Source organism: Heloderma suspectum, chromosome 3, assembly GCF_057233095.1.
Source record: "Heloderma suspectum isolate Gila_16-S chromosome 3, 16-S_ref, whole genome shotgun sequence".
NCBI lineage: Eukaryota > Metazoa > Chordata > Lepidosauria > Squamata > Helodermatidae > Heloderma > Heloderma suspectum.
Genome location: NC_139460.1, coordinates 39,489,821 through 39,516,423, shown reverse-complemented (window position 1 = coordinate 39,516,423; position 26,603 = coordinate 39,489,821). Strand labels below are relative to the sequence as shown.

The following is a 26,603-nucleotide window of genomic DNA, read 5'->3' as shown; positions in this document are numbered from 1 at the left end:
AGCCAGGGATGAAACGTACCTCCTACAAGGTGGCAGGGGAGGAAGCAGTTTTCTGGGAACTAACCTCAAGCACTGGCTCCAAAGTCGGTTCCTGAAAACCGAAAAACCCTATGGCCATCTGGCCGCTGTCTAGCTGCCATAGGATTGCACCCTTAATTCCATACACATTTTGAATTTTCATCTCAAAAAATAAGCTAATTTACAGAAACATTACTTGACTATGCCATTTGATAGTGTCATTTCAGTACACAACACAGTTACCATCTTCATAATAATACATTGGCTGTTCTCATTCTTCCCACAGATATACAAAATGACATGACTTTATGTCCATTTTCTCTTATCTAAATGCAGGAACAGGCCATCAATACCAGCTCTCCATGCTAATTACATCAAAATTTGCCTACAATCAGAGAAAATATTAATAGCATGTCAGGAACGGGTACATTAGTCAAGGTTGAGGCCTCGTTGATATAGTGGGGGTATTGGAACGACTATTTTAAAAAGTCAACAAGTAGAAATAAATATAAATTTTAGCTTATGTGATTGATACCAGAAATTTGCCAGGAATTATTTCTTTTACCATCCCTTCGTCCAGCAATACATATAAATTTTCTCCAAGTTACCAATTTTAAAACTGCCAGTGATATATTCTACTGCTTACAGTTTTCAGCCAACTGCAAGAGGAGGAGAGATAATATTTCTAATGCAATTGTTAAAAGTACTGGAACACAGTTGAGCCCGCAAAACAGCTCTACTAATTCAAACTTATCATTAAGAGGGAATGAAATCCAACACTGCTCTTGGAGTCTGTTAGGTTTTTTCCACAAAGTCTTCCAGAGGATTAAACACAAATGAGGCAATTTCTTGGAATTAAGCTCTATTTCTTATCAGAAAAGCCATGCAACATAAGGCACTGATTACCTGTCAGAATTCTGCATAATCTGCTTTAAAAGCCCTTTCACAGATCACTTATTTAGATATACAACTCTATGATCACATGTTCCTTCTGAGTTGCCATTACAACTGCAATTCTGCTACCTTAATACGGTGATGGGCATCAAACATTCCTGACATTTCTAAAAAGCTCTGATAGTTCCCCATATCAGAGAAACTATGGAAAAACAAGGGGAAATTATTCTACATAATGCCTTTTGTTGGTCTCAGAATCAAGGAAAATGTCTTAGGTTGAGACAAAGCAATAATGAAACTATAGCAACTCTCTTAAATTTGAGGCAAAGAACGTATAAACTGCACATAACACCCATCCACCTACCTAACATTTAAGCATCCAAATTTATATAAATATCTATATATTTTCCCATGTACTAAAGTGCTAAACCCTTGCCATCATCTTGGGTGTTTTGAACTAAGGACTGGTTCACATGAGATCCACTTAGGTGCAAAGAAAGCTAATGGCAGGCCAATTGTTCCCTCAGGAATGCCTGAACTCATGCTATCACTTCACCCAAGAATGAAATATAATAATAAAGGTTATGTTGATAGTACCCCAGTAGCTGCTTCAATAGCTAACATTATCAAAAGGACTTGAGAAAAAAGTTCTCATTTTATCTTACTGTGAGCCCTTTACTCAACACACAGATCTGATTAGCATGTAAAGGTAATTCATGGGTTGTTCAACCCACAAATAGCCAGAATACAGCAAGAGCGAGCGAGTGCACTGCCTCCTGCATGCTCATCTGTTCCACATTACGTCCAGCTTTGTAAACAACCCAGGAACACCCAAGGAAATCCATCATTCTGGGTTGTTTAGCATTAAACAACCCAGAGTTTTAATCCAACAACAAACCATGGGTGATTGCGGAGTTAAAACTCTGGGTTGTTTAACCCTACACAACCCGGAGTGCCAGGTTCTTACATCATTACAACAATCCACAAATGGGGCATTCCTGGGTTGTTTATAAAGCCAGATGTAAAGCAGAAGCAATGAGCATATGGGAGGCAGTGTGCTAGCTCACTCCAGCGTAGCCATGACTAATTATGGGTTGTTTAACCCACAGGTAGCCATGATGTCTAAACCAGGTCATAGTTAAATATTCTTCAGACAAAACTTCTCCCACATAAAAGCAGCCTGACTGGTTCAGACCAAAAGTCCATTGAATCCACCTGTTTCCAATAGTAGCCACTTAGATACATCAACAAACCTAGAAACAGGGCATGATGGCAATAGACTTCTGCTGTCCCCCCCACCCCCTTACTTCAATAGTATGCTTACTGCCTTAACCTGGAGGTTCCATATAGCTATCATGGCTAATTGCACTAGTAGACTAATATATGAATTTGTCTAACCCCTTTTAAGAGTCTATAGGAGTTACAACTCCCTCTCCAGGCATCCTGTCTGTTTGGGTATCAATCTAGAACAGTACTTGGTGATTTTTGTAAACCGCCCAGACAGCTTCGGCTGGTGGGTGGTACAGAAATGAAATAAAGAAAAAAATAATGAAATAAATAAGTAAATAAAAATAACTAGGACAGATTGGGAATTCTGCTAGGGTACTGCCAGCCTACAAGCGTGCAGTCTCCCTGCCTTTGCTGACAGAGGTGGTCTCTGAGTTAGCACTGGAAACTTCCAGGATGATTCTCCTGGGGAAATTTAAACAGCTATGCAGAAGATACTTTGTCTGGGGTGGCCCAAAATGGCATAGCCACCATGATAACCACTGAGCTGACATCACTCCAGCACATATATCAGGATGTATTCTGGAATTGATATTCTCAGCCTAGCAGAAGGATGGTGATCTGATAGTGAGGGATTTTATTTTATAAATAATACCATTTATAAAATAAGAAAATCATGGTCAATTACTTTCTGTTGAGATTTATGCTTTCAGTGGCTTTTCCACTCTTCAAGGATGGGGAACCTATATTTTAATAGACCATTTTAGGTCTGCTCCCAGGGGATAATGGATTCCAACAGATTCATGAGGGCTTTGGGGGATTTTTCAGCTGGTATCCTGTCAAAGTCCTAGTTACTCTCTGGAATGGAGGGATGACTTGAGCAGTTGCCATGATTGCACCCAGCACCTTCTCCTGCTGAGCAAAACCTCATTGGCATATACCTGAGCTGAGGGCAATGAAGCAGGTAGATGGCTGGAAAGGAGGTGGAGAAAAACTCATGACAAGTGCGACCAAACGTAAGTTAGAATCCACTATTGAGCCTACTCTGCGGTGGTGAAGGTGGCAAATAAGTGTTTTTTTCCCCACTTTCACTGCATCCTCTTAGTGTCATCCAATGGTGCTTTTCCAGGTTGTTTAATCTGGCCAAATGTGAGATTTGCAATCTGGCCAAGTGTGAGATTTGGTGGGAATTCTCCATAGCTTGGTGTGTCATATTTGCAAGATATTTCAAGGATAAGATTGCTAGCATCTGCCACTACTTGGTATTAACTCCAGCAGGTTTTAGATGCAACTGGTTATTTAGATCTGTTCCAATCTGGCTTCCAGCCTTGTTATGGGATGGAAACAGTCTTGGCTGTACTCATGAGTGACTTTCACCTGGGTATGGATAAGGGGAGTGTAACCTTATTGGTTCTCCTGGACTTTTCAGCAGCCTTTGATACTACTGACCATGGTATTCTTCTGGCTAGTCTTGCTGGGGTGGGCTTGGGCCCATGTGTCATCATCAGTAGGCAGATGACACACAGCTCTACCTCTCACTTCCACTTACTATTTACAAGAAAGCTGTGTAACTCCTGAACTCCTCTCAATAGTTTTAGATACCATCGACCATTGTATCCTTCATGACAAGACGTCCAAATCAAGTGTTTGGCAGTGGTTCTGCTTTTATTTGGATGGTTCATTCCTCCAGAGGGTGCTGCTAGGGGAGCACTGCCAAATCCCATAGCTGCTTTGCTTTGAGGTTTATTCTCCATTCGATGATGTTTAACCTCTACATGAAAGTGCTGGGAGCGGTTTTCCAGAGATTTGGAATATGCAGATTACATCGAGTTTCCTCTCACTTTTTATCTAATTCAAGTTAGGATGTGGGTGACCTAAATCACTGGGCGTGTAATGGACTGGATGAGGTCTAGGAGCTGCTCCCGCCAAGTGAAGTGAGGTAGGTGGCTAAAAGGGACAGGGCCTTCCAGGTGGTGATACCCTGGTTGTGGAATTCATTCCCCTGGTGCCTGGCACCTCCTTTATGGTCATTTCAGCACCAGGTAAAGATTTATTTTTCTCCCAGTATTTAAACAATCCATGATTTTAGCATTCTGTGTTGTGCATTCCTGAATTACTTGCTTTTATTCTTCTCTGTTGGGAATGTTTATGCTGCCAATTGTTATTTTATTATTTTGTACTTTCAGTTGTATTTCTAAATGTATACTGTAAGCCACCAGAGAACAATGTTATTGGGTGGCCTTACATAAATATAGTAAATAAAATAAAGTAATGTAGAACAGTGGCTATCACCACATCTTGTGACACCAAATCACATTAATTATATGTTGTGTAAAATTTATTTATTTATTTAAAATATTTGTATCCTGCCCTGTATCTCAGGGTGGCATACAGATAAAATCAATTTAAACAGTGTAAAACAATACATTATTTAAATAGCTAAAAACATATTAAATCATTAAGCTAGCTAATACCAATTTAAAATCAAAAACAGTTAAATCAGTGTACAAACTCAGGGAATCCAATTAGCCTTCAAAGGCTTTGGTAAAAAGCCATGTTTTAACTTGGCGCTGAAATGAAACCAGTGTCTGTGTCAATTGGGCCTCCAAGGGGAGGTCATTCCACAACTGGGGTGCCACAGAAAAAAAAAGCTCTATCCCACATCCCACTGTAGTGTATGTCTTGCCCTGGTGGAACGCAGAGGAGGGCTCCTCCAACAGATCTCAATCCTTGGGCAGGCATATATAGGGGTATATATCTGTCCTAAATCTACTGTGTATCAATTTCATTGGGTGACCCCACATTTTAGTGTTGGGAGAAAGAGGAAATTTTATATGTTTCTATTGTTCCCACTCTTCCCCTTATTCCCTAAGTTTCTTTGGACTTCTTGGATTTTTAAAACTTATCTATAGACATTAAACTCTTTGCATGTGAGGCAAGATCTGGACCTGCGCAGAGAAATTTTTATGAAGAAAAAAATCAATACTTTAAGAACCACCAGCAGCTAGCTCACCTGTCCATAAAAGTGACAACGAAAAAACCTAGGAAGCATTACAGAACTACTATCCCCACCAGGAGGTGCAGATTTGTAGCCATAATGATAAAACTAAAGCCTTTTATAAGTGATATTCCTATCGCTGAAGGCATCAGAATAAAAAATTAAAAGCTTGGGCCTGAGAAAGAAAGAAACCAAGCAAAGACATTACTTAGGAAGAGCTAAGAGGGAACCACAGATCCAACACAATATTTGGGTTATTAAGGAGTGTTGAAAGGACCTGAAATTGAACTTTTTGCCTTTCTGGGTGTTAAAGGCATCTTTATTAAAGTTAGGCAGGAAAACCAAAAAGCCTCAGAACCACAAGAGGGAGCTTTTTCAATAAAAAGGGTTCAGAACTTCGGAAAGGATGCATATTTCTTTAACATACAAGACGGACTTGTAGGATATGTGTGTACCCACTCAGGAGCCAGCTACCACGTAAGCAAATTCTGTTAAAATTTTCAATTGAAGCCTACCTCAGCATCCCCTAATGTATCAAACGTGTATCAGTCTTCCTCAACCAGATGTGTTGGATTGCAGCTCCATCATTCCTAGACAATATGGCCAGTCGAACACATTGCAGTCGAACACATCTGGTGGGCAACAGGTTGGGTAAGACTGCTGTGTATAAGAATGAAAATGTGTTCCTTCTATTTAAATTCCTTGCTTTTAAAACTCTACTGATTTGTAAGAAGCCTTTACAATAGGCGATCATTTCTTAATTTCATATTTATTTACTCCCTCCATTTTTATATTGCCCTTCCTCCAAGGAACACAGGGTTCTTCCCCCCTCCCACCCACACACATTTTATCCTCACAACTATCGTGTGAGGTAATTTCAGTTGAGCAACAGTAACTTGTCCAAGTTCACTTAGGGTGCAATCCTATGGCCGCCAGTCAGTGGCTAGACAGCCATAGGACAGGCTGTCTAGCCAGTGAAGACAATGATGGTGGAAGCGGCGGTGTTTGCGCGGCAGCGTCAGGGGGGACCCAAGGCAGGGTTCGACATCCGAATCCTGCTTCAGGTTTGGGGCCGAGTCAGGTCGGGGGGGGGGGGGGGAGGCAAATCTGCCTGAGTCGAATTGGGTCTGCCTTAGAAGCCACAAACCGAGTCGGATTGGGGGATTGGGGGAGGGGGGTCCTTGCACAGCTCTAATAAATAGCAAGGTGGAAGGTGGGGGTTTTGGCAGGAAACTTGCTTATTCTAATTATGCATTCATGACCTGGAACTCCCAAGTGAATGCAATAGTCACATTAACCATGTGTTGCAAAGCACTGACTTTGTGATATGGATGGGGGATAATTTTGTCTGGTCTGCATTTTTAAGCAAACTGACCTAATTTGCATATCCCAGACAAATATGCAGATCAGAACACAGTTCTTCCTTTGGACTGTGTACTTCTCTGGATTTTGCAATGCAAGTCTCAGATCAAAAATTAATTGATTTGATAATATTGATTCGATAACTGATAATTAAATCAGTTCCCGGGAACTGATCTCGGAGCCTGCGCTCCAAGGTTGGTTCCCTGAGAACCAACCTCCACCCTGTCCCGTGCTGCCTCGTAGGCAGTGCAGAATAGTCCCACACTTGGAAAAGAAGTGCGGAGAGGCAGAAACGGGAAGTTCATGGGGGCATGTCAGGGCAGGGAAGTCGGAAATGCCAGTACAACACATCCTATGTGTCATCTAGCTCCTGCTTCCTGCACTCCGAGGTCCCACGGCTACACAGCAGAAATTGGCTGTCTAGCCATAAAAGCAGGGTGGCTGAAGCGCGGAGGGGACAATCCCCTCCATGCTTCTCCTGCCCTGCATTGGATAGGCGGCCGCCTCTGAGTTCGGAGGTGGCCACCTACCCCGATAGGATTGCGCCTTTAGTAAGCTTCATGGATGAATCAGGATTTGAATCTGGATCTCCCTGGTCCTAGTCTAACTGGAACTGCTACACAAATCTGAGTTTCATATAATAAGTGTATGGTTATTTTGTCTCATGTTAAATGGGGGTGTCTTTTACTGAAAGGTTTTAGGATCAATTCATTAATTTAAACTATCTCTGTACCTCTCTTGCTCCTACTAATTTGCTAAAACGTTACCAAACACATATTTGTGAAATTTAATATAAAAACGTTCAAATGTTAAGATATACCATAAAGTATAAAATGGCTGCCAACAGTCAATTTTATTTGCTTTTTACAAATTTCATGGCTGCTCCAGAATAATTCTATATTTTCTAATTCTAATTCTATCTTTATTATTCTACTGCCATACTCATACCTTCATCATTACTTTTCTTGTGTTACTATTCCCTCATTTGTTTACAGGCCTGTTCATTTTTTTAATCTTTTCCTTTCATTATCGTTACTCTTATGAAAAGCAATAAAATGTGTTTTTTTAATTGCCTGTTATTTCCTAGAATACCCTAATCTCTTATGGTAACCATTTTGTCAGGATAATGTAATATTTATTAACATTTGGAAAGCACAATTGTTAAATGGTCTAATTTAGATTTTTCTTTATCTACTTTTTCTTTTCTTTCTTTTTACAGTTTTTAAACAGGATGCCAGTTTTAGACAGTAGTTTAATACTGGGCTTTCCACAAGAATTAAATATATTTGCTATGTATATTGAGGAAATAAACTTACTTTCGGTTGCTTGATTAAGTCAACCAAATCCTTTACCTGGTGCCGCAAAAGATTTTGACATTTCCACATTTCGTTCAATGCCCTGATAGTTAAAAAATAAAGTAAGAAATCACTGATATAGCAATTGTCATTGCAACATGCTAAATTGTATCCCAGACTCCCAAGAAATAACTCAGCCAGCCAGGAGCCTCCAAGACCTAATTAACCAGAGATCTTCTGCTGAAAAACTTACACAAAACTTTAAATAGTTATGATAGCAAACTCAGCTTTATAATAAAAGTAAAATTACAACGTTATACAGTCAGTGTAAAGGACCTACAGACCCGCTGTTCTAGATTACCAATCAAATACATCCATGTTAATAAATTTATCCTGATTTCAGCATAATATTTCATGACGTTCTCCATATTTAGGGTAGCAAACTAGTTAAATGAGGCGAGATAATAATACGATCATAAGGATTTGTAAGAGTAGTACATGTGAAAAGGATCTTAGGAGTGCAATCATAGGCAGACCATGAATCAGTAATTCATTCACTTCATTTATTACAATTCTATACCATCCAATAGCCAAAGCTCTTGAAATACAGCTGTAAAAAAGGCTAATGCAACTGTAGGCTGCATTAATAAAACCATAGTTTCCAATTATCTTCAAGCAGAAGCTGGACAGCTATCTAGCTCTGGAGTTCCTGCATTGAAGAGATGGTTGGAATAGATGGCCTGAAATGTTGCCTCTAACGCTGATTCTTTGAAATTAGCAATTCCTATTTCAAAGTCACAACAGTCTGGTGCAGATGTAACAATGGCTACCTGCAAAGGTGATTTCACAAAGTTAAACCAACTTTGGCAAAATTTACTAGAATTGATATCTGTACAGAATTCTAATAGACATCTTATCAAAATTCAAGCATAAATTCTCCTTCACTATTATCGACTATACTATTATAGTATTATTATTATTCGACTATTATTCACTATTACCATGGCAGAAATTACATTAGATCCACGTTTGTCGTATGAAACGTACTTAACAGCATTTGAATCCAGGGTTGCATAAAGATAGTACAAGCATTTCATTCTTTCATTTGTTTCCAAATTGTGAGGAACCATATACTGAGCAAAGATGCGTTCCACCAGCAGTCTAAGAAAGAGATAATCAATAATAAGCTAGTTTATAAAACAGCAAGATTAAAAGGTAAATTTCTCAAAATCAGCTCATAATTCATTACATAAAACAGATTTACAATAAACTGATATAAATAAGTCAAATACATTTATAAAATGTTAAAATCAATGAAAGGCTACAGAATTTTATTATTTATTTATTTATTTTATTTATTAGCCGCCCATCTGGCTGGCTACCTGGCCACTCTAGGTGGCATACAATACTAATAACAAATGTACATAATCAACTGAACAACAACAAAAACGTAACAAAACAACACTGCTTTAAAAAACCCTAACCCACCCCAAATGCCCGCTTGAACAGCCAAGTTTTTAAACCCCAGCAGAAACTCATCAAAGAAGATTATGTATATCCTACCAAATTTATACTTACATATGGACAGAAAGGTTTGAATTAGTTTGAATTTACTCATATTTTATTATAAAGGTTTATAAGATCTATGTATAGTAACAGAAGAGGCCCAGAGGCATTTATGAAAAATAAGACAGTAGGAGCTGGAGACTGTTGCTTCACTTTGAAGTGATCCCAGCCACTTGGAAGACATTGAAAAACACATTTTAAAAACAATCAGAAGTCGGGTGCCTTGGCAGGTATCCAGGGGTGTACTACTGCCCATGGGAACCATGTTTCTGATCCCAGGTATAAACAAACCACAGATCTCCAAGTTCAGACATAAATGGGAAACTGATCAGTTTAAAATCAAAAGCAACAGTGGAAACTTTTGATCTCCTCCTCTGGCATAGGAAAGAGGGGAGAGCACAAGCTCAAGGCTTAGGCAAAGTAGCTCATGCAGCTTTCCAACTTGTGGGCTTCCAGATGTTTTGGCCTTCAACTCCCATCAGCCAATGGGGAGGGGATGATGGGAGTTGCAGGTCAAAACATCTCGAGGGCCACACACTGCCCACCCCAATGTAGCTAAAAATGATAAAAATCCAATGGCCTAGTTCAGATGCAAGTATCAACTTGATCAAACATACTGTGTTGGTTTGGAATAGGAACAGTACAGCTATTCCTATGAATATTACAAGCCAGAGAGCTACTTCAGTTATGGCCAGGGATATGAATACACCTAGTTTCCAGTGTTCAAAAAGCAGGTAAATATGCAGCTTTTGTGATTGCTGCTTCAACCCACCTCCCAACTCCACACATAAGTCCAATGGCCTCCTAGACAATTTAACTAGTTGTGCACATTTCTGGTAGGCAGTCCAAGCTTTTTCTTTTTCATAGTTAATGGTAAGTAGGTAAACTCACAGCATCAAAAGGAAGATAAATACTTAAAAAGTCATGTTAACTTACCGATCATCAATACTGTTTTGATAATATATGTGCAACAGCTTGTCCTTTATCCAAGCAATCTGTTTTGCAGCTTCTTTTCCAGCTTCTGACTGCAAAGAATATTTCTTGTATATCTGTGCAAGTCCCATCATAGCTTCTTTTCTCACTCTCCACTAAAATAATAACTCATCTTAAGCCTCAAAAGGTACATTTATTTATAAATATCCCACTATAAACATTTCAAAATACCCTATAGTTTGGTATTATTATTAATGGGTAAAATGGATTTGCAGTGGGATTTATTGGAAGACTTATTGTAGCAAACCAAAACAATGACTGCAACACTACGCCAACAGGTTCCCCCCCCCCCCAACTCTATAAATACTTTTCCAAAACCGAGCCAAAATTGATAAGATGGTATCCAGGGTTTATGTTTATGTTTCATCTAGCACTTAAAGACTATCACATTAATATAACCCATAAAGCTTGGAAGGAAATGGTACTGAGTTGCTTCTGGAATATTATTTAAAATAAACAGTATATATCGATGGTGCCTACTACCTTAGAACGTTTTTAACTTCCAAATATCTAGAGTTAAAGGGCATAGTAACCAAGCTATACAAACTATTGATTAAATTATTTTGTAGGTCATCTAAAGCATTAAAAGCATGCTGGTAACTGGATATAGGGATGCCAATAGCCAATTTTCTTTGGGACAAGTGTTTTATTTTTGGCTCAGTAATGACAGTAAGCGCAAGGGAAAGGGAATTTACTTTCAAAATACTTTCTTGGTGGCACTTTACCCCTATCAAGGCACAAAAGAGCTTCAAATAAATGTTGGAGGAGGTGTCAGAGGACTGGTACACTTGTCCACAAGTAGTAGTAATGTCCTCTGGTAGAGACATTTTGGGACAAGCTCTTCACACAAATTAGCAGTATGGTCAAACAAAACATCAACAAGACTCCAGAATTTACAATTGTGAGTATTGTTCTAAAATGATTCAGTCTGCACTGCATAAAGACTTTATTTTACATTCTTCAGCCTTAAGAGCAACGATTGCAATTGGGTGGAAAAGTTCAGCAGACTTTTGTATCAGGTTTGGTTTCAGAGGCTTTGGGATCACCTATTAGTGGAGAAGTCTATGCACCATTTGAAGGTTGTTAAAGGTCATGCAAAACCTCAACATTGTATGCAACATGATACCCATTTCGTGCTGCTCTTGCTACATTTGAGTATATCTCCTACAGCCGTCAAAGTCATATAAATGCTTATTTATATATAAGCATCTTTATGTATAAGCATTTATATATAAGCATGGAAGTGTTAAATCCTTTTCCCCCCCTTTGTTATTTTTTCTTCTCCTTTTTCCTATATCAAGGGAGATATTAATGATTACTGTGTATTGATATCTTTTATGAGTTGTTTTCCCTTTTTTGCTTTGTTATTATTGTGTTGCAAATAAAAATTACAAATTTTACATTACAAAAACAAACATGGTATCCATTTTTGTGGGATGGTGTTAATATATCCCAGACCCAAGCCCCTCCAGATCACTGTAAGATTTTGCTGACCTACTAAGAGAAAAATAATTTCAGCTTTAAGGTTTTGTAATCATGTACTCTATTTATCCTAACTAAATTGGTTGGTTGATTGTTTTTCTTTATGTTTTTCAGGCTACATTTAGCCCATGCTCACTGGGCTGAAAAAAAGTGATATAAAAATAAAGATTTTATTTTTTAAAAAAGATTAGGTAAAGAGTTAACATGTTTTATAAAATGTGCTACAGACATAATTTTAGAACTTGTTCAGATGTCAATGAAAATAATTTCCTGTACCCTAAAACACTCATATTGGGTTGCTTAAAATTATGGATAAAGCAGAATATACTGTAAATGTTAGGACAGCTTCACACATTCCAAAATTCCTACATCGAAGGCCTTTCTGTGTAAACTTTCAAGGAAATCCTTCTTTTGATCATAATATGGCAACGATCACATTCAGGTCTTTCACTGTATTCAGAAGATGTTTATAGCTTTCATGATTATGCAATTCCAGTTTAGGAAATGCAAATATGTGCTAGTAAAGTAGACAATCACACGTATGTAAATATGTGTGATTGTCCGTTCTTGTCCGTGTCTGTTCTATCAGACCATTCTTGAAAGAGAACTTAACAGTGAAAACATTGTTAACATGACGAATAAATTGCCTAGTCATGGACTAATAGTCCAAGTGATTGACCTACACAATGACTTACCCGTTTGTCAAGTGTTCGCTCCCTCACGAAGTTAAGTAGATGATCATTGACAAGCAAGAGATCTTTCTTAGCAGCAGTAACTATCGATACAATAACATCATGCCTAATGGCTTCTTCAGGGTCATGAGACCTCACTTTAAGATATTCTGTACAGAAAAGACACCTTAATTAAAATTTCATACCATTATGTTGAATACCTGTAATTTAAACTGATGTAGATTGCTGTTGGCACACTGGTCCTAGAGAATAAAATATAGAAGCTTGTGTAAGAAAACACACTATAGCCATTTCATATTTCCTCTTAATAAACTCAGTTATTAACATATTTGTTATGAAGTTACTTTCAACATGAAAACAGCTTATTTAAATCACTTTGGATTTTCTTGGCCAATAACAGCTGAGGGGCCAGACACCCACTATAGGGATTATCTGTTCTACATTGTGCTCCCTAGCAAACAGAAAAGAAATAGAGTAAAGCAAAATATCATAGCTTCCTCTCTCCTGCCTCCCAATAGATCTTTAGGTTTATAGCTTGTGACAAGTGGCTACTTGCTCATACATGCTATGAACTAACAAGATGTAGGAGAAAAATACATCTCCACTGTTCATACAAATTCTATGCATGATGGGAAACATCGTGAAAAGGAAACAACACTACACACATTCATCTAGGCCCATAGGTTTTGTGCCCATCCAGATTTGTTTCTTAATCAATATGGATAAACTTATGACAAATGAAGTCAGTCACAATCTGGTTTCCAACAGTTAAGATATCATTCCTCCTGTTTACTATTGTTTAAAAGAGAACACAGAAAAAAAGTCAGTCATACTATAAAATAACAGCGCTTTAAAACCCTACCATGGATTCCAATTCTTTTAATCCTCCACAAACAGCTGCTGGGTGTGGATGCCAGCAGCTATTTGAAACATTTACAAAGCTGAACCACTTCATATTTCATGCTCCTCAACAATTATGGGATCTCCATTCCCACATTCAATAAAAATGTTTATCTTACTAAGCTATCTGGGTCTAATTTACCTCTACTGAAATTAATAGGAAATTGAAACTGCCAAATGCCTAAGTCAGGCTTTCCCAACCGGGTGCCCTCCAGATATTTTGGACTACAACTCCAATCAGCCCCAGCCATCATGGTCAATGGTCAGGGAAGATGAGACTTGTAGCCAACCACATCTGGAAGGCACTAGGTGGGGGAAAGTTGGCCTATGCTAATGGGGGGTCCATTCCATTCCCTGCAAGTTCTCAAAATACTGTAGAGAAAATAACATCACATTTTGCCAGTATCATGAATTCCATTTTTTGGGTTATACTACTTCAAGACCACTGGAGTAATTTTTGTCTTGTTTATATATATATATATATATATATATATATACACACACACACACATACACACACACACACACGAACACAAAGGTTTTACATGATGTTTTTTCCTATGTGTACAAAAAAAGCATCACATTTGGCCACAGGAATAAATTTTGTCTGGGGGTTAATTCTGCTCCAAGTTGGCTTTGTCTTGACATAGGAATTAACACTCTTATAGTGCAAACTTGCAATACCAATTTCCTATTTGTAATGTTCTTGGAGCGGCAGGAACTATAGAGCTAATAGACCCCCTTTCATTATGTACTATGAGCCAAATATTTCACCTAGGCTTTTGTTTGTTTCAGGTTCATTTCCCTTCTGTTTTCTACTCCAAGAGTTCTGGATAGCCCAGTGAGGTTTGCCTAATTTGTGGGTTGGCAAATTGCATCTCTTTTCTAGTCACATGTCACAGGTTAATTTGCCCCTAGCAAATCAAATAGATATGAATGGTTCTCTGTACATGCTTTAGGGAGCAAACCTATCGGGGTAGCCATAAGCCTTCGAAAGCACAGGCTTATGGCCATCCAGTGCAGAGTGGGAGGAGTGGCAGAGGTGATCTTCGCCCTGTGCTCCTCCCATTATGTATTTTGGCTAGATGGATTTTTTCGCGCATCTGGCTTGGGCTCTGTGGAGTGGGAGGGAAGAAGGCTGGGAAGGCCTGGGGATATATTGTAAGCTAGCCTCCCCAGTCCCCTCCCCTCCACACCCACCAGCATGCCCCCTTTCCCTCCATCTGAGGTCGCTTTTACAAGCTCAGAGAGGAAGGCAGCGTGGATGTCACCGTGGCAGTTGCAAGGGGGAGGGGAGCTCAGATTCCTGGCTCCAACATTGCAGCGCTGACTCTGACGTTGAATCCAGGAATCCAAACTATCATATGGCCCCCAGACTCTGTCTAGGAACCATATGATTGCTCCCTTAGTTTACAAATTTAACTTAACGTTATGGGATCCAATGTACCTCAGTAGTTTTTGCATCAGACTACATTTTTGGAATACAATACCAACAAAATTTTATTTTTCTGTTAAGTTGGAATAACTTTGAAATCTAATCGTATCTTTATTGCCAGCTACAACTTTAAAGAGGTCTATTGGATCCCAACAGCAGATCGATACTGTCAAAATAAATGCTATGGGAGGATTAAGCTAGGAGTAAGCAGGAAGTTGCATCTTGATTGATGCTCAAGAATCAACAAAACATAGCCTGGTGATTAAGTTCAAATCAAACAGTAATATTAAGTTGCCAAATAAGAGTGCTAAATAAAGAAATGATCAAACTTGCACAAGGAAATCTGAAAACTGAAGTCTTATTTTTTCACAACAATAACTTAGCTTGAATATTATTTTCTCAGTTTTGCCCAGTACTCGATCAAGTAACATCAGTGACAAATTATCCAGAAACATTTTTAATTATAGATGTAAACTTGTAAATATCTGGGATATCAGAGAAAGATAAAATTACTGTGCTTCCTCTTCTAAGAGTGCAACCAACTGAAATGAAAACAAGAAACATTCAACAAACTACAGTTCTAAGGAAGAATTTTCCTTAACAAAGACAAAATATTCACTAGAATAATATATCTAACTGTGCCATCCTATTACTCATTTTTTAAAAAATGCTTCCTTTAAACCCAATTTGGATGATACTCTCCTCCAATCTCCTACATATGAATAAGGTATATGACATAAATTCCAGCAGGAATAAGTCGAAAGAGAACAACAGATATCCCAGGGTAACACACACTTACCTGGTTCGCACAATCACTGCAGCCCACCATGGCTTATTTAACCCATAATGAGCTACAGCACCTGTGGGGCACCACGTTGGCTATTTTAAGCCCTGGCTGCAGGTTGTCCTGTTGTCTGAACCCAGGTGGCAGGGGTTGATCAAGAGTTAAGCAACCCTCAAATAACCCATGGTCTGTTGCAGGGTTATTTGAGGGTTGTTTAACCCTCAAACAACCCCTGCAGGCAAGGTTCAGACAACACAACAAACCATGGCAACCCCCCCCCCCGGGGTAGAATATTCAACCCACACGCCACCCACACACACCGCAACCCACCACAGCTCAAATAAGGCATGGTGGGCTGCAGTGATCGTGTGAACCAGCCCATGGATCTTACATACATAATCCTATTCAAACATTACACCCAAGCATGGATGACTGAAGGAAGAGCCTGGTGGGTTGGAAGGGAATGTTTGCTGTCCCACCACATGGAGGAGAAAAATTAGTCTTATCATCCAAACCAGCCGTTTGTCAATATACTAGTGTAACCACTGAAAACATTTTGTAACTTTTAAAAACCACGGAACAGAATCTGATTTTGCTACACAACTAAAAACAGAAGAAATGTGAAGGGTTACTCTTTTTACTCAGACCATATTTACTGATACCTGTTAAATCCTTTGCTAGATCTGGATGGTTCATAAGGCAGTGACTGGCAAATTTCACACATTCAAGACGGATAGGTACATGGATATCATTAAACCTGTTTTTAAAAACAAACAAAACCAGAATGTTTACAATAGCCATGTTATCCCTCATTTCACTTTTCACCAAGATGTCAGACCTATTTCTTTAAAGAACTAAAAGACTGATAGTATCATAAACACCGGGTTAAATCCAGGGATCAGAGCGAGCAAACAGGGAGAGCAACAGGAGTTGGCCAGGGGAGTTTGGCAGGGAAGGTCGGGGGGTGGGGGGCTAACATTTTTTTTAAAAAAATATTTTTCTTGTAACACACATTTCCATACCAGTGGGACTCTGTTGTTAACCTCCAGTGAATAGAGGACAAAGCATAGCCTATTCCAGTACAATCAGAAAGCTAGAAACATAAAAGGAATAGAGACTATGGAAGGAAAAGACTCTCCAGTGGTGGTGACCTGCAAAGTCTGTGCAATGTTTGTTTTCTTGCCTGAGATCAACATGGCCTACATGTGCAACAAATGCAAGTTGATCACGCTGCTGGAAGGAAAAGTAAGAGGACCGAAGCGGCGAGTGTTGACCCTACAGGGAATAAGAGAACATGAACAGTTCTTGGTCAGAACAGTGGAACTGCAGCAGCAATGTGAAGAATGGAAGCTAGAAGAGCAACAGCAAGCTGAGGCAGAAGAGGAAATTGCTGAAGTGAGGAAAAATGAAGTAGAGGATACTCCTTGGAAAAGGGTGACAGTTAGGAGCAGAAGAACGAGAAGCCACTCTGCACCAGTGGAACCAGTGGAGCTATGGAACCATTTCGAGGTACTTGAGGATGAGACTGGAGGACAGCCTGCAGAGGAAGAATTACAGGGAAACCGGCATGAGAGAGAGCAAGAGGGTGAAGGTCAGTTAAGCAGAGGCAATGAAACCAAGGCCTACAACAAGAATAGTAGTAGTAGTGGGAGACTCCTTGTTGTGTGGGATTGAAACCCAAGTATGTCGCAAAGACCCATGGATTCGCCATATATGCTGTCTCCCAGGAGAACAGATTAGAGACATGACTGAAGGGTTGCCTACACTCATAAAGTCCACTGACAGGTATCCCTTTCTTCTCATCCACGTGGAAACAAATGATACCACCAAGCGGAGCTACGAAGAAATCACGTCAGACTTTGAAGCTTTGGAAGGAAACTCAAGAACTTTGGGGACCAGATAGTTTTCTCATCCATCCTTCCAGTAGTTAGAAGAGGGATAGAAAGGGAAAGAAAAATAGTCCTGGTGAATGACTGGCTACGAAGGTGGTGCCAGAGTGAGAGATTTGGATCCTGGGACCATGGGCTCTGCCTCTTGGAAGATGGACTGTTGGCAAGGGATGGGTTGCACCTCACAAAGGTTGGGAAGAATGTGTTTGGCCACAGCATGAAGAACTTCATCAGGAGGGCTTTAAACTGAATCCTACTCACTGGATCGTCACCGTGCTGTGGTGAGTGGACTTGTGTGTTCCAATGAACCCTGTGAGTGAAGCCCTCAGGAGTTATGTACTCCCAGCATGGTCACCCATGGTGGCAAGGTCAAGGGGGAGGAACCAGACAAAGAACGATCCAAGAAAGTCCTCAACGGCAGAACAGGCGGAAGATAACAAGGTGTATGTTACAACAGCTGAGAAGGTGGATGAAGGCTGCAGCAGATAAAGGACCACCAACTGTCATGATATTCATGCCATTGGATTAGAGCCTTTTCTGCGAAGACTGTGTGTTGATCATTGTGCACTGATCTCCACACATAAAACAAATTCATGCACAGGCGTCTTCCAATCTAAACCCAACCAACCAAAAGTCCCATGGCAATCGGCGAATGGCAACGGGGGCAGGACTGTGAAATCCGGAAGCCCCTAGTCATGGACCGGCGCATGGGCGGTGGATACAGTCGTCCTGACTCAAGGACCGAGGCAGTTGAGTAGTTCAGCAGCTGTATCCACGACTGAGCAGTCCTATTCAGGATCCACTCTGCTCACCCCGTATGGGGAGGGGACTAGAAAAGGTGCCCTAAACATAGTCTGCCTCATCTTCTCCCTGACTGGGGTCACCATTTAGCGGTCGCAAAAGACAAATGAACTTTGGAACATGGAATATACGGACACTGCTGGACAATACAGATAGTGAACGCCCTGAATGCAGGACATTGCAAGACATTGCTGAGATGTTTTAACACTGACATAGCAGCACTCCAAGAAACACGAAGAGCAGGAAAGGGACAACTGAAGGAAGAAAAAGGAAGTTACACCTTCTTCTGGAAAGGACTGCCTGAACAAGAACGATGAATACATGGCTTTGCTATTAAAAATGATCTTATGAAGCTCTTGTCAGAAGTTCCTACTGGCATTAACAAACAACTCTCAACCCTCCAAATAAAACTCGCCGAGAAGTGCCTATGCACCAACATTAGATGCTGATGAAGACATCAAAGAAAATTTTTACTCCCAACTGGACACCATCTTATCAGAGATACCTAAGGAGGATAAAATCATCCTCCTGGGCAATTTCAATGCAAGAGTTGGGCGTGATTTTGATTTGTGGCCAGGGACCATTGGGAAAGAAGGAGTCGGTAATAGTAACCAGAATGGAATTCTACTTCTGACTAAATGTGCAGAGCATAATCTTGTCATTACCAACACACTTTTTTGTCAGAAAAATAAATTTAAAACATCATGGAAGCACCCTTGGTCAAAGCACTGGCATCTTCTAGATTATGTAATTGTCCGTGCCAGAGATCGCTGCGATGTACTCCTCACTAGAGCCATGACGAGTGCTGATGACAGCTGGACAGACCACCAATTAATTCGTTCCATGATGGCCATTAAGATTGTCCCTCAACGTAGGCTCCAAGGAAGAAAACCAAGGCGTAAAATGAACACCCAAGCCCTTCAAGACCCTGTTAAGCGAGTCTGCTTTCAAACAACCCTCAAGGAACATCTGCCTATGGAAACCCATGAAATGAGGAACACTAGAATAAACTGAAGACTTCCATTATCGCAGCCTGTGAACAAACTACCAGATACCAAACTACGAAACATCAGGACTGGTTTGATGACAATGATAGGGAGATTGAACATATTATTGATAAGAAAAGGAAAGCTTTCCAAATATGGCAAAAAGACATCAACTGTGCCACTAAGAAAAAAAATCTACGCCAGTGCAAAGGCTGAGGTCCAAAGAAGAACTAGAGAATTTAAGAACACCTGGTGGATAAAGAAAGCTCAAGAAATCCAGCATTTTGCAGATGCCCATAACGCACGGGGCTTTTTTAATGCCACAAAGGCCACGTTCGGACCAACAAACCATGGTACAAACCTCTTACGCTTAGTAGATGGTGCTGAACTTCTAAAGAACAAAGAGTCTATTGCACTGCATTGGAAAGACCATTACCACAACCTCCTTAACTGTAACTCTATTGTGGCTGATGAGGTTTTCTCGCAAATCCCACAAAAACAAACCAGAGATGAGCCTGCAGTAACCCCTAGTTTGGAGGAAGTCAGTAAAGCCATTAACCAAGTGAAAAATAATAACCCGATGGGATCCCTGCTGAAGTCTTTAAAGAAGGTGGGCCTGAAGCTACACAACAGCTTCACAAGCTCATCGAAAAAATCTGGATGAAGGAGGAGATCTCAGCAGACTTCAGGGATGCCATAATTATTACTCTCTTTTAAAAGGGTGATAGAACAGATTGTGGAAACTATCGAGGCATCTCCCTTCTAGCTACGGCAGGCAAAATCCTCACAAGCATCCTTGCAAACCGACTTCTACCTATCTCAGAAGACATCCTCCCTGAATCCCAGAATGGCTTCCGATCTTCCAGGGGGACAGTGGATATGATCTTCACTGCACGACAGCTCCAAGAAAAACGCAGGGAGCAAAACCAACCCCTGTACATGGCGTTTATTGATCTGACTAAGGCCTTCGACACGGTAAATCGTACTGCTCTCTGGACCATCCTTCTGAAAATTTTTATTTTATTTATTTTTTATTTCATTTCATTTCTATACCACCCAATAGCCGAAGCTCTCTGGGCGGTTCACAAAAATTAAAACCAAACAACACATAATAAAACAATTTAAAATATACAGAACATTAAAACCACAATATAGCAATACAACCACAATAAAACCTAGCAGAGGTGCAGGAGTTTAAAATACAGATTTAAAACAGCAAAGATAAAAATTTAGAAAGCTAAAATGCTAAAATGCCTGGGAAAATAAAAAGGTCTTCACCTGGCACCGAAAGGAATACAATGTAGGCACCAGGCGAACCTCACTAGGGAGCTCATTCCAGAGCCGGGGTCCCTCCTCCTAGTAGCCACCCGCCTCACTTCCTTTGGCAGGGGCTCACGGAGAAGGGCCGCTGATGATGATCTTAAGGTCCAGGCAGGCACATATGGGAGGAGGCGATCCTTCAGGTAACCGTGCCCCAAGCCGTTAAGGGCTTTGAATGTTAACACCAGCACTTTGAATCGGGCCCGGAAATGGACTGGCAGCCAGCGCAGCTGGAAAAGTACTGGCGTAATATGAGCTCGCAGGCCAGGCCCAGTCCCTGGCCCCAAGCCGTTAAGGGCTTTGAATGTTAATACCAGCACTTTGAATCGGGCCCGGAAATGGACTGGCAGCCAGTGCAGCTGGAAAAGTACCGGCGTAATATGAGCTCGCAGGCCAGTCCCTGTTAACAATCTTGCTGCCCTATTTTGGACCAGCTGAAGTTTCCAGACCGTTTTCAAAGGCAGCCCCACGTATAACGCATTGCAGTAATCCAGACGAGAAGTTATCAGAGCATGGATAACTGTAGCTAGGCTATCTCTGTCCAGATAAGGGCGTAGTTGGTATACCAGCCTAAGCTGATAAAAAGTCCTCCGTGCCACTGAGTTCACCTGTGCCTCAAGTGACAGTTCTGGATCCAAGAGCACCCCCAAACTACGAACCTGATCCTTTAGGGGGAGTGCAACCCCCTCCAGAACAGGTTGAATATCACCTAGCCGGGCAGACGAACCACTCACTAACAGTACCTCCGTCTTGTCTGGATTGAGTTTCACTTTATTAGCCCTCATCCAGTCCATTACCGTGCCCAGGCCCTGATTCAGAACAGCCACTGCCTCACCTGGTTTTGATGAGAAAGAGAGGTAGAGCTGGGTGTCATCTGCATATTGATGGCACCTCAGCCCACCCCTCCGGATAACCTCCCCCAGAGGTTTCATGTAGATGTTAAACAGCGTGGGGGATAAAATAGAGCCCTGTGGAACCCCATGGCACAATTGCCATGGCACAGAGCAATAATCCCCCAGCACCACCTTCTGGAATCGGCCATCCAAGTAGGAGCGGAACCACTGTAGTGCAGTGCCTCCAACTCCTAACCCAGACAACCTATCCAGAAGGTTACCATGGTCGATGGTATCGAAAGCCGCTGAGAGGTCCAGGAGAATCAACAGGGTCGCACTCCCCCTGTCCCTCTCCCGGCAGAGGTCATCCCACAGGGCGACCAAGGCAGTTTCCGTTCCAAAACCAGGCCTGAAGCCCGACTAAAATGGATCTAGATAATCTGTTTCATTCAAGAGTACCTGGAGCTGTCCTACAACCACCCGCTCAAGCACCTTGCCTAGGAAGGGGATGTTGGCCACTGGCCTATAATTGTTAACATCCTCTGGGTCCAGGTTAGGCTTTTAAAGGAGTGGTCTAATTACTGCCTCTTTTAAAGCGGCAGGCACCACTCCCTCTCTCAAGGAGGAATTTACAACCTCCTGGACCCAGCCGGACAACCCCTTCTTGTTTGATTTAATAAGCCATGAAGGGCAAGGGTCAAGCACACAAGTGGTCATTCAGACTTGGCCAAGCACCTTGTCCGCATCCGCAGGCCTCAGTAACTGAAACTCATCCAATAAAACTGGACCAGACGGTGCTCTGAACGCCTCTACCAATGGAATTGCATTAAGGGTGGTGTCCAATTCATGACGAATCTGAGCGACTTTATCCTCAAAGTGCCGTGCAAACTTGTCACAGCGTGCTACCGAGGGTTCCACCGTCTCTCTCCCTGGCCCAGAATGTAACAGGCCGCGAACCACTCGGAAAAGCTCCGCTGGACGACACTGAGAAGATGCAATGCTGGTGGAAAAGAACTGTCTCTTTGCCACCCTCACCGCCACAGAGTAGGCTCGATAGTAGGCTCTTACCTGTGTTCGGTCAGACTCAGCACGAGTTCTCCTCCACCTGCGTTCTAGCCGTATCCCCTCTTGCTTCATTGCCCTCAGCTCAGGTGTATACCAAGGAGCTGGCCGGGCTCTGCTCAGAGGGAGAGGGCGCTTGGGCGTGATCGTGTCAACCGCCCGAGTCATCTCTGCATTCCACAGAACGACCTGGGCTTTGACAGGAGCACCAGCCATACCAGCAGGAAAATCCCCCAGAGCCCTCTGGAATCCGTTGAAATCCATTAATCTCCGGGGGCGGACCATTTAATAGGTCCCCCACCCTTGCAGAGGGGAAAGGCCGCCAGGAGTCTAAACCTCAGCAGGAAGTGATCTGACCATGACAAAGGGACAGATGTTAAGTCCTCCACTTTCAGATCACCATCCTCCTGCCCAGTCGAGAAAACCAGATCAAGCGTGTGTCCTTTTATATGCGTTGGGCCGATGACATGTTGGGACAGCCCCATGGTTGTCATGGCGGCCATGAAGTCCTGAGCCACCCCGGATATAGCGGCCTTGGCATGGAAGTTGAGATCCCCCAGGACCATCATCCTGGGGGTCCTCAACACCAAGTCCGAGACCACCTCCGTCAGCTCAGGCAGGGAGTCTGATGGGCAGCAGGGTGGGCGGTACACCAACAGAATCCCTAATCTGTCCCGGGTACCCAACACAAGGTACAAACACTCAAGATCTGCACTCGAATGAGCAGGAAGCCTAGAGAGGGAGATTGAATTCCTATAGACCACAGCAACTCCCCCTCCCCGACCCTCAAGTCGGTGTTGGTGCTGCACCGAGTACCCAGGAGGGCACAGCTGAGAGTGACCCCTCCCAGTTCCCCCACCCAGGTCTCAGTAATAAATGCCAGGTCAGCCCCCTCATCCACAATCAAATCATGGATGAGGGAGATTTTATTTTGGGCCGACCTGGCATTCAGCAGCAGCACCACCAGACCTGAGGGCAGACTGGTAAGGCTGCCAGGAACCATCAGGTTGGGGGAAGAACCAGAAGAGGGGACAGCTGTAAGGTGTCTAGCCCCTCTTCTCCTCAGCTGGCCTGTTAATCCCCCAATGCCATACCTCCCCCTGCCCGTGACCACAGTTATGGTGGCACCTCCCCCCACCCCCTGAGTTGCCCAATAGTCCTCCCAGGCACATATTAAAATGTTAGGATATAAAATGCACAACAGTTTAAAAGAATATAAAATATATTAAAAAGAAAAAGATTTATAAAAGAAAACCGGATGCCCTAATAAATTTGTGAACATCTTGCGGCTCCTCCATGACGGCAACAATCTTGGATAACAATGGCTCTCAAAGTGATCCATTCAAAGTGGGATCAGGCGTTAAACAGGGATGCGTCATTGCTCCAACCTTATTCGCTATCTTCATTGCTATGATTCTACACCTTGTTGAAGGGAAACTTCCCACTGGTGTAGAAATCATTTATCGAACAGATAGAAAACTTTTTAATCTCAGTAGGCTGAAAGCAAAAAGTAAGGTAATTACATCCTCTGTCATATAACTTCAATATGCTGATGATAACGTAATCTGCGCACATTCAGAGGAAAATCTCCAAACTATCCTTAACATCTTCGCAGAAGCATATGAAAAGCTCGGGATTCTTGCTTATAGAAAAAAAGAAATTATTTAAAATGTTGAATAATTAAAATTCCATCAATGTTTAATCCTTAAGGAAAAAAACTAAAACAATATATACCTCCCCAAGTAGCACTGCCAAAGTGGTTTGTTTTGGGATGCCAATTCTGAATCCTTTGCCCCAAACATTTTTGCTAGTAGTTTTACAACCTGCAGGCGTTCTTCGTTGTCATTGCTCTGGAAAATAAATACATTTTTATATTATATTATACACACACACAGCAAAAACAAGCTTTCGAACAAAACAATTTCTTTTTTTTAAAAAAAGCTGATGTTTTCCCCAAAGTTAACATGTATATTAATCTAGAATACTATGGAGCAAGCAAATAACAGTCACTGAGATAAACCAACAAATCAACCAAGTTAGTTGATAATGAATGCAATGAAACTGTCCTACAATATCAATCTTATAAATGAATTGGGCATATTATATCAGGGATGAATAACTTTTTTTTCTGTTGAGGGCTGCATCACCTCATGAGTAATCTATTGGGGGCCACATATCGGTGGTAAATGGGACCAAAACCAGTAGTGGGCAGGGGCAGAATCAACAGAGGGTGGATCATCCCTTCTTTTTTTTACCACCCTCTTTTCTCTCTTTCTGGCATCTCCTTTTCTCTCCTGTCCTCTTTCTGCCCAAGCAACAGCCTTCCAAGGAAGGGACAGGGATCTAATGTCAGAGCTCTGAACTAATCGCATTCAGAAGTCCACATGAAACTACACCAAGGACCACATGAAATTAGTCCAAGGGCTGTATGAAATTAGTCCAAGGGCCGCATATGGCCCTAGGAACACAGGTTGTCCAAGGGCCACAAATTGCCCACTCCTGCATTAGATGCTCAGAGTGTCATTCTGGGCCCTCTACCTATAAGCAATCTTGTTTGTGATGGAGTGTGTCCCAGCCTATTGTTAAAAAGAAAGACTAGTGAATATAACACACACACACACACACACACAGTCCTTAAAAAATACAGCAGACTGGGGCACTGGCTGCTCTTTGCACAGATGTTGCCCTTTGTATGGATGGGTTGAAAACAGAGGAGCACTGGAGTGTACATCTATGGGTAACTGGAATGCAGAAAATGTAGTGATGGGTGTTCATCAGGAAAAGTAGTTGGGACACTAATGTTCACTGAGGTAGAGTGAACATTACTGAAAAATAGTACATTTCCACATGCAATGAATCTTACATTCTGACACACCTGATGTAACACTTACCTTAAGCTTGAATTCAAGCTGTGGTAAAACTGAGAGTAAAAGATGGCTATCAATATTATATAGCTCCAAAATTAAGTCAAAAACGTGCTCCGAGAGATCACTTATAGACGTTTTTCCTAACATAAGCACTTGATTAAAGAACTGTAAGACAAACAAGATATATCAATAGCAGAATACAAACAGGTTCTCAATCTCTCTTAGAAATTGTATTATATTGTATTTTGTATTTTACAAAATACAATACAAAATTGTATTTTGGGGAAATACAGAATACCAGGACACAGTGCATAAAAAAAGTCCAGAGAATAACGCTTAAAAAAAAAACCCTGTGACCCTCAAGCTGCAAGAATAATTCTTGTGGCCACTGTAAGTAAGTATGACTGAAGTATTTGAGGAACCCAAATGAACAAATTGTTTCTTTCAAATTCCAGCACTTTAGGTTAGCTCTCCATATTTTTAAAATTACATCATTTCAAAACTAACTCTCAGTGGAATCGTGCCAACTCGTCCCATAGGAAGGTCCACTAATGCAGAATTCTTCAAGAACTTCTACTGCATTTGGTGATTCAACTAGATTAACTGCAGGAAACATTAACACAACACTAAAGATATGTACTTGGAAGATTCCCTCTGGTTTCACTTGGACTTTCTTCCAAGTATGTGTTTAAGCCCTTTTATGTATAGGGGCAGCTTTCAAACATCTAGAAATAATATCATATTCAGTTTCTTTATGGAAACATTTAAACTGATAATGCTTTTCAAGCCTTATTTGCACAGGATAAACTGTTAATGGGTACAATTCAAAATAAAATGTAATAAAATCCTGTATTAATAACAAAGCAAGAACACTAATGTCAGTTATTTTCAGCTAAACACTGGTTCACATAATACTTTTTGTGAATCAATCTTTAAACAGGAAACAAGTGGTGATGTTATTAAAGTACTTTCCTGGTTTGGAATATAAATCTTAGTTACTTATATTGACTGCTATGGTAAAAATTAGGACCCAGGAGTTGTTCTCCAGCTCAAATTGTTACCTGAGCAAGAGAATAACTCCTCCCCTACCCACCCACTTACTAGGACAATGCTCCAGTGAGATAGCATGGAAAGAGGTCTCTCTTGCTCCCTTTCTTTCTGGCAGCTGCTGGTATACTGCAGTATCCAGGCAGTATCCT

General features: G+C 41.3%; 1 protein-coding gene across 8 annotated transcripts in view; it reads right to left on the bottom strand.

Annotated features, from left to right (window-relative positions):
• The window catches only part of PDS5B (PDS5 cohesin associated factor B), a 114,311-nt gene that overhangs the window by 40,591 nt on the left and 47,117 nt on the right, over positions 1-26,603 (bottom strand). For all 8 annotated transcript variants that reach the window (XM_084843002.1, XM_084843008.1, XM_084843007.1 and 5 more), the window contains exons 8-14: positions 25,429-25,569; positions 24,272-24,387; positions 16,309-16,403; positions 12,531-12,676; positions 10,297-10,448; positions 8,842-8,955; positions 7,816-7,897 (exon numbers count right to left, since the gene is read on the bottom strand). In XM_084843002.1, the coding sequence (XP_084699128.1) occupies positions 7,816-7,897; positions 8,842-8,955; positions 10,297-10,448; positions 12,531-12,676; positions 16,309-16,403; positions 24,272-24,387; positions 25,429-25,569 (846 nt within the window). The remainder of the gene's footprint in view (positions 1-7,815; positions 7,898-8,841; positions 8,956-10,296; positions 10,449-12,530; positions 12,677-16,308; positions 16,404-24,271; positions 24,388-25,428; positions 25,570-26,603) is intronic.